At 40.8% G+C, this 9,874-nt stretch overlaps 1 protein-coding gene across 1 annotated transcript in view; it reads right to left on the minus strand.

Moving 5' to 3' along the window:
• The window catches only part of GNA13 (G protein subunit alpha 13), a 42,880-nt gene that overhangs the window by 6,331 nt on the left and 26,675 nt on the right, over nucleotides 1-9,874 (minus strand). Inside the window, exon 3 of the mRNA XM_019516464.1 lies at nucleotides 1,517-1,567. Coding sequence (XP_019372009.1) covers nucleotides 1,517-1,567 — 51 coding nt within the window. The remainder of the gene's footprint in view (nucleotides 1-1,516; nucleotides 1,568-9,874) is intronic.

The raw sequence follows: 9,874 nt of genomic DNA on the forward strand, positions 1-9,874 counted from the left end.
TAAGGGGTCTACCAAGTTTCTCCCTTACAAAACTACCCAGCGTTTTTCTGCAAGAGTCTAAACTGGCTTGTCTTAAAAAACAAACCTGTTCTGTAAGAAAACTCTTTGCATCTTAACTGCATTCCTGAGTTATAGTTAGACCAAATACACTTAGCAAATTTAAAATATTTAAAGCCAGTGTCTTCTGACAATGACTAAGCCACTGTGGTTCAAGATGTGCCTGCTAAAAAAACACACACCCTCATTTACTATAGCTTCAATCGATAACATAAGCACAATTAAATGGAGAGTTAAAATCTTCACCAAGATATTCACAAGTTCTCCATCACAACTACAGAAGGAGGCTGGGAAAAGCAGTTTTCATAAGGAAGCAAATTTTACATTTGAAAATAATGTTGGAAAAAAATCTGGAAAATAAAATAAAAATATTCCGAGCCATTCTAACGGCACTTTTAAGGGACTTAATTAGCACTGGAATAAATTCATTCACTGGAGTGCTAATTGTGGAGCTGTTAGCTTCAGACCCGCAGAAACAGTCAATACACAAAACAAGCAACATTAGTGCTGTAACACCTGAATGAAAACTAACAGGTGCTACACCCCAGTAGGTACTAAAAGCTACAAATCTTACTAGGAAAGATTTTGTTTGGGTTTTACATATCATTTTCAGAAGGTTCTGAGCAAGCTGGGTACAGCTCAGAGCCTAGACTCTTCCTTCTCAGTTTCAGTCTCTGTGAATAAGTCTAATGTCATTAGGGTGCCATTTAAGTGGGTTAGTTCCTTTATAACAATTTGTTAGCCATTAGCTGGAGATGCAACATAAAAGCTCTCTGTTTGGTCTAGCAACTTCTACTCTATTACAGTACAAGGCCAATTTTCACAGACAACTTCTGCAAAACAAAACAAACAGACATTAGTACACACACTGAATACACAAGCTTATGAAAAAAACGGCAGCTAAATTTCCTGTCCCCACCCGTGCAAAAAGATTCCACTGAAAGTTGTTTTTTTTCCCCCTAAAGACGACTGGATTCTATTCAATATTTATAAGTATTGTTATATATTCTTATAAGGGCATACCTGATCTTCAAACAGAGGAGAATAACTATGGAAATCAATACTATTTTTACAGCCATTTTCAGCATACAATAACACTGTACTTGTTATGGAAAAAGTAACTGATTTTTGGGTATTCTGTAAATTTCCATGGCAAGCGATTAAAGAATAAATTTCCACAAAAGTTAGGTATTTAGAGATTTATCTTGACCCCTTTTATCTTTGGCTTAGTAGAGTTTTATCATACAGAACAAACACCAATATTTTGTCTTCTGTCCCCAACAACACATTTTAAGATTTTACCCATTCATCTGTGGAATATGGAAGCAACTAAAACGAGATCCAGTTATCAGAGCCAAGTTACATACCAAATTTTATTGCTTTAAATTGAATAAGCAAAATTTTTACTGATATCCTTAGATAATCTGATATTAAAAATGCACAACTAAATTAAACTTACTGATTCGCCAAGTTTATCCAAGTTGTCCAGGAAATATTTTACAGATTCCCCCTGAAAAGCAAAGTGAACAGATTAGTGTTTTTTTCCACCATTAAGTGGCAGAATTGCTCATAATAGCCTACATTGTGATGTCCAGTTAACTCACTTTAACCAAACAAATCTGGGATAAAAGCCTTAGCCATCAGCACTTACAAATTCTGCACATATGGCAGCAAACCCATGAGAAGAAATTTAGCAGCCTGATATTCACAGGAGCTAAACATATAACCTTAAAAACATGGAGAAAAATGCATAATGGTTAACGTATTTTTAAAGTTTAGGACTTTCAGATGCATTGTACTGGTGCTATTCACTTGGGCCCTCAGCACAAGAACCACCCCAGAGTCAACCAGCTTCAGCACAAAATATTTTCAGTTAGTACTTCATATGATTCAGTAATCCACATAAAGAAAAAGTGCATGGAGATTCAAGTCAACTGTGATAAACTCATTTGAAATGCACACTGAAGTCAGCACCCGCAGTTCTGAGCTGAGCTCCATGCTGCACTCTGCATCATCCTGCTTCTGTCCAACAAGCTTGGAAAGGGAAGGCAATACTGCACCTGAAATTCGGAATGACCTCCGACATGCAGAAACTGTGTAAGATTTATAGAAACTTGAAATTTTGCATGATCCCAAGTGACAGTTACATCTGTCATTGCATCTGAAGGAAGCGCACTTTTGAGACTACCAATATTGTAATACAAGCGATGGAAGGTGACTTTCTTAACTACCAAGCAGCTCAAACATGGTTTACTCAGTAGCAGAAATACCAAGTAGCACATGTTCCTGCTTTTAAATCTTGGCTTCTACTCTATTAGTTGAGGTAAAGTTACCTAAAATTCTTCATCTAGAATGAAGAGGTTTTCCATTTCATAAATTAGCACAGATGAAGAGGGATTCCCTTAAAAGTTACAGCAGTGAAAAAGGAGCAGAGCCGCATGTTGGCAATGAATTCCCTTCGTCTACCAAGTAACGGAGGAAGTCTTCTAATCCATTCCAGAGAAGCAGTAACTTGTTCTCAGCACTGAGATGACCGATTAAGTAACCAAACCACCAGAAAGATTTCTGGTTAATTCCGAAGGCACATACACACATTTTTGCCACTCTCCCAATTACTAATTAGAAACCTAGTGACGTATACACCACACAGGTTTTAAACAGGAGCCTTTGACCAGGCAAAATTAGGATGTTAGGGACAAGGCATGCCCATGTACTTGAGGCACCTGCAGAGTCAGAAATAGGTAAAAAAAGCTACCACATTGCAGTCTACTTGCTTTAATGTTGCTTACTTTACTTAAACCGACAATCCACAGCAATGGAAACACTGAGTCAGTACTGTTTTCAAGTTTGTAGGATGGCTGCTTGCTATGACTAAACCAGGGATCAACATTTCACACATGCACCTTCTGCTCTAGAAGCCCTGAGTGCTTCATCAACTGCAACTTTAAGGCCACCCTTTGGAGGGAAGGACCCGGCATTCCTTCTACACGGGAGGAAGCTGCGAAGATCTGCTCAGGGTTACACAGGAAGTTTGCAGCACAGCAAGGGTGGGGGGAGAAGCATCCAGACTAGGCCTCCTCCTATTCCTACAGCCACTCTCTCCAACCAAAGCTAAAACCAAGTGCACTCACAGTTCAGCTGCTAAATCTTTATTAGACTGCAAGAGGCATCATGCTAACTATAAGTAACTGTTCTTGATCATCTTGGTACCAGACTCTGCAAAGCTGCTTCTACTTTTAATGGCCCTATCTGTGCCGTTTAAAGCAATGGCAATGCTGTCATGAGGCCTTTGCTCTTCAGCTGGCTACTACGTCTCCATGGCTGCAGTAATGACTGAGCTGTTAACACCACCCAAGCAGACCACCACCTGTAGGAGGTCAAAGCCACATAAAAAAAAAATCTTGCCAAGAGGGGATTTCCTGGCAACGTAAAAGCAAAATACATTAGCTCACAGTAATGGAACTACCAGAGTTTCACATATTTGACACAATGTACAAACTGCTGCTCAAAAGCTGCATTGAGACAGTGCCTTGGTTCCAGCTTGTTTGCTGCTGTGTGCATTAGCTATCAGATGGCCATTTAAAAAAAAATCATTAAAAGGCTATGGATGAGGAATGTTATTATGACAAGCAAAATTTAGCTTGCACAGGGGTTACATTATTTATATTTTCTTCTCCCATATCCAAGTCTATTTGTTGGCAAACTACTTATTAAAATCCATTCAGGTCCTGCAGACATTCCTCTGCTTTGTTATCCCTCAGTATTAAAGTTGTTCAATCCTTGGGCCTCTACCATGTAATATCACCACAGACTTGCATGGCTTGAATCCACTATCGTCTAGCCCTCACCTTCTGGTTTTTCTTCCTTACCCTGGTCATGTTTGCACGTTCACTTGTAAGTGAGCCTTAACTGCTATTACTTTTAACTCAGCTTGGACCCTCTTCAAATTTTATTCCACTAAGTACTTAGTGACTAGAGTCCAACTCTCAATTACTAAGTTATCCTGATAAATGAATCTCACAGCATGAAACTCAAAGATGAGGGAGAGTTTCACCTGGGTGATAAATTCCCTCGACTTACTGTAAATATTTATAAAATGATCAAGGAAATCTGCTGGTCTCCTCCAGAGCTGTAGTAATCTTGTTCCCTGTAAGAATAACCGCAGTTACATTTAAGCATTGAATAAAACACTACACCCAACCAGGAAAGGCTGGTATTGAAACAATTACAGGGTAAATGTAAATATATAGCTTTCAGGACAGAAAGTATCTTCACTCCTACTAATTCAGTCAAAGAGCGCTTGGAATATACAGGTAAGACTGTGACATAGGTCCTGTCAGGCAGATTTGCAGAATAGTTTCAAAACTTCCCTTGACTACCTGACCTTTGACTGGCTGCCAGACCTGTCATGTTTGACTATCTGGATAAGACAAAACCTACTGGAGCCAAAACTGCTTCTGTATTAGACCTAATTTCAAAGAGAATATATAGAATTAAGAATTACATACTTGATGACTTAAACTGTGCCATATCTGAGCACCCTGCATTACACAAATTTGGAACCAGGCTGCATAAGGGAGATGTGAAACATTTCTGTTTTGGGACTTCTTGGGGGCGGGGGGGCAGGCTTACAATACCCAAGACAGCTTAACCCCCAAAAAGCATTTACGTGCAACTGACAGTTTAAGGCTTCATCTTCACGATTAAACTCCAAAGTATAACATGCAAACGGCAGACCGGAAGTCTTTAATAAAGATTTGAAGTCTTCACCTTTTCAATGCCAATGAAAGCTCACAATGTGCACCAAATGTCCTAAGCAGTAGCTTAACTTGGAACCGTGATCAAAATGTCTTATTACACGATTAAGACAGAGATGTGTTGTTAAATGGGAGAATCAATCTGGCGGCAAACATAGGGCCGGTAGAATCTTAGGCTTTGATCTGGCTTATTTAACCATGACACATCCAAGTTGCAAGCTCCTAAGACTGTGGTCTACATAAAACAAACAAACAAACAAAAAAACACTGCTGATCTTAATGACAAATATACTGCTTAAAATGTATAAGCTTAATAAAGCTCTTGAGCTTTATTTAACATGTGCTCTTGAGCTTTATTTTCAGTAAAATAGCATAGGGAGGTTTAGTTAAATATAAAAAAAAAGATCTGTGAAGAGAAAAAAAAAAGTGGAACTGAGAACAATTGCGTATGGGACAATGTAATAAACAGGCGTTAAGACACTGATAGGAAGATGCATGGCTTTCCAGAGAATAACTCTTCCCCTTTTAAGAAGGTCTGTTAGCCCTTGCACTTTGATGTACAAGTGAAGCAGGCCTTCACTTGGACTGCTCATACAAGATTCTCACTTTTGTTCAACTGAAGTCAAGGCTATGTAGAGCTCGGCTACAGGCCCCTAGCCTTCCTCCGATTGAGAAATCTATGTAAACCACAGGAAGTTCGCTGTTAAATAACTTGATTCATAACTGACAAGTATTCCATTTTCAGCAAAGATTGATTCAGCTGGCTGGTTTGCATTCTGTATCTTGTGATTCCTGCTGAAGAAAATCAAACCAAACTATTTTTGGTGCATTTACACAAATGATTCATACGACGAATTAAGAGGAAAACGGCTCACCTATATTCTTATCAAGACAAAGCTTTTTTTTCAAGGATGCACTATATTTTAGGGGTGTAGGTTGTAGCTGTGTTGGTCTAAGGATATTGGTCTAAGGCAGACTAAGTTATTTAGGAAAATCTGATGTGTTTATTAGACCAACTAAAATAGTTGAAAAAATTCTTCACAAGATTTTGGGTACAAACAACCTTCCTTCAGGCTGAAGAAGCATCTGCAGCTCATTTCTATCCATGACAAATGTGTCTAAATTAGTAAAAAAGAAGCTAGGCTGTGCATTTAACACAGCAGCAAAGTCTGCTTCATGCAAGAAAGATTAGTGGGTCATAAAGACTCTTGCATGTGGTTTTCCAAAGTCCAACAACCTAGTTTTAGTTTCTAAGAATAGCTGCCTTAAACAATAAGTAGCGTACCTAAGCCTCACACAACGTGTACCATTAGCATTTTAAGCACTACAGATTTAAGCAAAAAAGACTGACCCAAATGCCCAACAAGTAAATGAATGAGTGAATGAATGAGTGACTGCTCCTTTTACACCAAAGGCGGTAGCATCTATTTACTGATAAAGACATGCAGTTAATCTGCATGCATACCAAGTAATCAACACTAAACGCTAGCCAAATCAGCTTCACAATTAAGTTTTAAAGAATTTCAGCACAACTTGCATCTAAAATTGTTTGTTAGGAATAGCATTTAATTCAGAGTCTGAATTAAAGATCATTTAACACAACTTTTATATGGAGTTGAACAATTCCTTCCCACCCCCACCTCAGTCTGACTGCAGATTCAATGGATCACCAACAAGTGGATAAAGTTACCCTGAACATCTGGGAAAGTAAATCGGAAGGTGCCTACAAGATCTAGAAATCCTTGTCCTGACAAGAGGACAACAGATCAGGGCATTGTTTGGCATTTCTAGGTTTCCAGTGTTTGGAATCCCAGGAACCCACACAACACTAAGATACTTTTCCCCTTCAAAAATACAAATGAAGGCAAGGAACCTGAAAAGCTTTGTATTTTTCTTAAGAAAGGAATGAGGAAAAGATGAGCCCAAGCCAGCACTACAAGCCACAGGTGAGCTGGGAACCCTGGAGCGAGCGCATCTGCGATGGGCAGGGCGTGCACAATACACGGCATCAATGAAGGGAAAAACCTAAATAAACTAGTTACGAAAGTTGGGAGAAAGTTAAACAGGGTCCTAAAATTCTTTAGCATGCCAATACCTTCATAATCCTCAGTGCTCTGGTTTAATTATACATGCTTTTGGTTACTCAATGTTTGTTCAGCTAAAGCCATAGGTGTGGGTTTTGTAAGCCAAGGAGCCTTTAACTTTCATTTCCCTAAACACACAAGTCATTTCACAGCAGAATGATCGTGAAGCAACACAGCTGCCACCAGAGGAACAGCTGGAGCACTCTGGAGCCTCGACAAGAAAACCAGGCCAGCTCAGACCATTTGGGGTCAAGATGAACGTCTCCAGCAGCAGACCGAAGTCAAGAATTGTGGCTTGGCGTTGCCTTGACTAACATCCCCCTTGCATCCTTCTCCCAATTGAGTTACCCCTTGAACGCTGGCCCTGAATCCCTAGCAGCTATGTTTGTACAGTGCCCCGACTCCAGAAATTGCATCTTTGAGGCATTCCTGAACCCATAAACTTTAGAGGGGCTGGTGAGAGACAGGCCCTATCGCTTGTTCACTGGCTTCATGTTTCAGCCAGAAATCCATCTTGGAAGTCCTCATTTGGTTGCCAGGGATTTATTAGCTAACTCCTATTGATTCATGCCTCCCAACTCTCTATAGGGGAGAATTCCTCCCGCATGCATACATACACAATTTGCACATTTTTATTACCCTTTTCCGGATGCAACTGTCAGCAGAACAAAACTGTGTACTCATTTCACCCTGGAGCTCTGAGCATATCAGAGACTGGTATTTGTCCAGGGAACTGAGACAGGTTAAGTAACTTGCCCAACATCACACAAGTCTGTGACAAAAGACTTCCCCCAACTCCAAGTCTTCTGTTCCAGCTGGTGTTTAAGCAAAGAACAGGATCTCCAAGGATCTTATCACCAGAATCTCAGATACATAAAGGGTCTTTCTTCACCGTGCCACAGCACCGAAGGAAATACCAGCACCATAACTCTCGCACAATCAGCAGAAATGTTAAACCCATTCAAGAATCTTTCAAAACGGGGGTGAAACTGTGGTAGCAGTAGCCAAAATGTCATTTATCCAATGTGACTCAGAAGCATCTCAAACATTCATGCTGTGCATCAAGTTTGGATATAAAAACTCAATCCATCATTCTTGCACAGTTTTGTTAAGATGATAGGAAAGTAAGGCTAGTCCAGCCCCCTGCTCAAGGCAGGATTATCTCACCTACACCAGCCCATGTCCAATCTGTTCTTGAAAACATCCAGGGACGGAGAGTCCACATCATCACTAGGTAGCCTGTTCCAACGCCAAACCACTGTCATAGAAAGCTCTTCCTGATGTCCCAGCTAAAATTTCATCTGCTGCAGCTTGAAGCCATTGACCCTCACCCTGTCCCTAACAGCAAGAGAGAAATGGCCATCTCCATTCTCTCTGTTATCACCCTTCAGGTATTTGAAGGCTTAGCAAATCTGCCCCCCTGGCCCCCCAACTTCTCTTCTCCAGACTAAATAATCCTAGTCTATCCTGCCTTTCCTCATTAGTCACACTTCCCAGGCCTCTAATCATTTTTGTCTCTGCGCTGAACTCTTTATCCTTCTCGAAGCGTAGGGCCCCAAACTGGACACAGCACTCCAGACGAGGCCTCACCAGCGCTTCGGTCTGACCAGCGTCAGTCTATTGCATCAGCTGTTTCTGGCAAATTCTAACTTGCAAGACTGGCAACAGCTTTCTAGCCGACCGGAGCACTACAGTTACAGACTATGTCTGTTTACATAGATGAGGGTGCAAAACACTTTTCCTCTGTTAAGCATGTCACAGAGAAATGCGTCACAGCTCATCCTACTTCTTCTCAAAATGTTATCCTATTTCCTCTTTTTAGCACTTCCTGTGTGCAGCTCAAGAGGCTTTGAAAAGAGCCAAACCCAATCAGAGCTGCCTCATGCAGGGATAGATTTCACTTCTAGCCTCTCCACGGCAATTTGACAGAACTCGCATCTTAATGTCTCCCCTTGAAACAAAGATAAGCTTTAGACTTAGCAGGTATTTCACTACAAAACAGCTGGGTAGTTACAGTTTACAGTCCGCTTAAGAGAAAGGAGTCCCAACGTGATTAGTTAAAGCAATACGATCATGTAAATTAGGGTCAACATTTGGTACCTGCAAAAGCAGTGATCCTCACCTAGTATGCCATGAGATCCTTTTAAGGTTGCCGGGAGATGCCACAGCATATTGGCACTGTTTGGCATGCAAACAAGATACATAAAATAAACCCAGAGATTTTGCAGGAATCGGTGTGTTGCTGAGTTCTAGTGATCTGTTCTAATAGAGCAGAATAGTTACTCTACTATTTTTCTGTAGTAAAAATATGAATGAAAACTAAGAGCTGCCATTTTCAGAGGCATATCCTGAGTCTAAAAAGGACAAGAAGCACCATGCTACAGAAGTCATACAGAAACTAGCTGGTGTTTTTGCACTGGTTCTCAGAATTCAAAGAGTCATTTGGACTTAAAATCACACACAGGGCATGCAATTCAACCACTCCATTAATCTGCTATTAAAAAACAAGTAATTTTTTTTTTTTGCTGCTGCTGCTTACCAGTACAGCTGACAAGGGAAAGGAATCAAGCATGACGTGTATATTTAACATTTTGCATAACGGCAGTAAGAACCAAATGAAGGTGTTCATGGAGGGGGTTAAACCCCTCCTATCACATTAGGTTTTCATTCTGCATTTGCTAGAGCAGGAGTGGCCACCCTGTAGCACGCATGCCACAAGTGACACAGGCAGCCTCCTGGCATGGCACAAGGCATCCGGGGAAGGGGGCAGGCAGCAATAAGACAGGGCAAGGAACAGAAAGGCCAAGAGAAGGGGATCAGAGCAGCATTTGGCAAGAGTGCAGGGCTAACCTGTGACACACCAGGAAAAAAAAAGTTGGCCCCCACTGAGCTGGAGCATCTGATTAATCCACAGGACCAGTGCAGGAGGACAAATGATGCATTTTCCACCCTTGCCTGTCTCAAGTGGTTCCACTG

Source organism: Gavialis gangeticus, unplaced genomic scaffold, assembly GCF_001723915.1.
Source record: "Gavialis gangeticus isolate Ggan-Ray unplaced genomic scaffold, GavGan_comp1, whole genome shotgun sequence".
Taxonomy (NCBI): domain Eukaryota; kingdom Metazoa; phylum Chordata; order Crocodylia; family Gavialidae; genus Gavialis; species Gavialis gangeticus.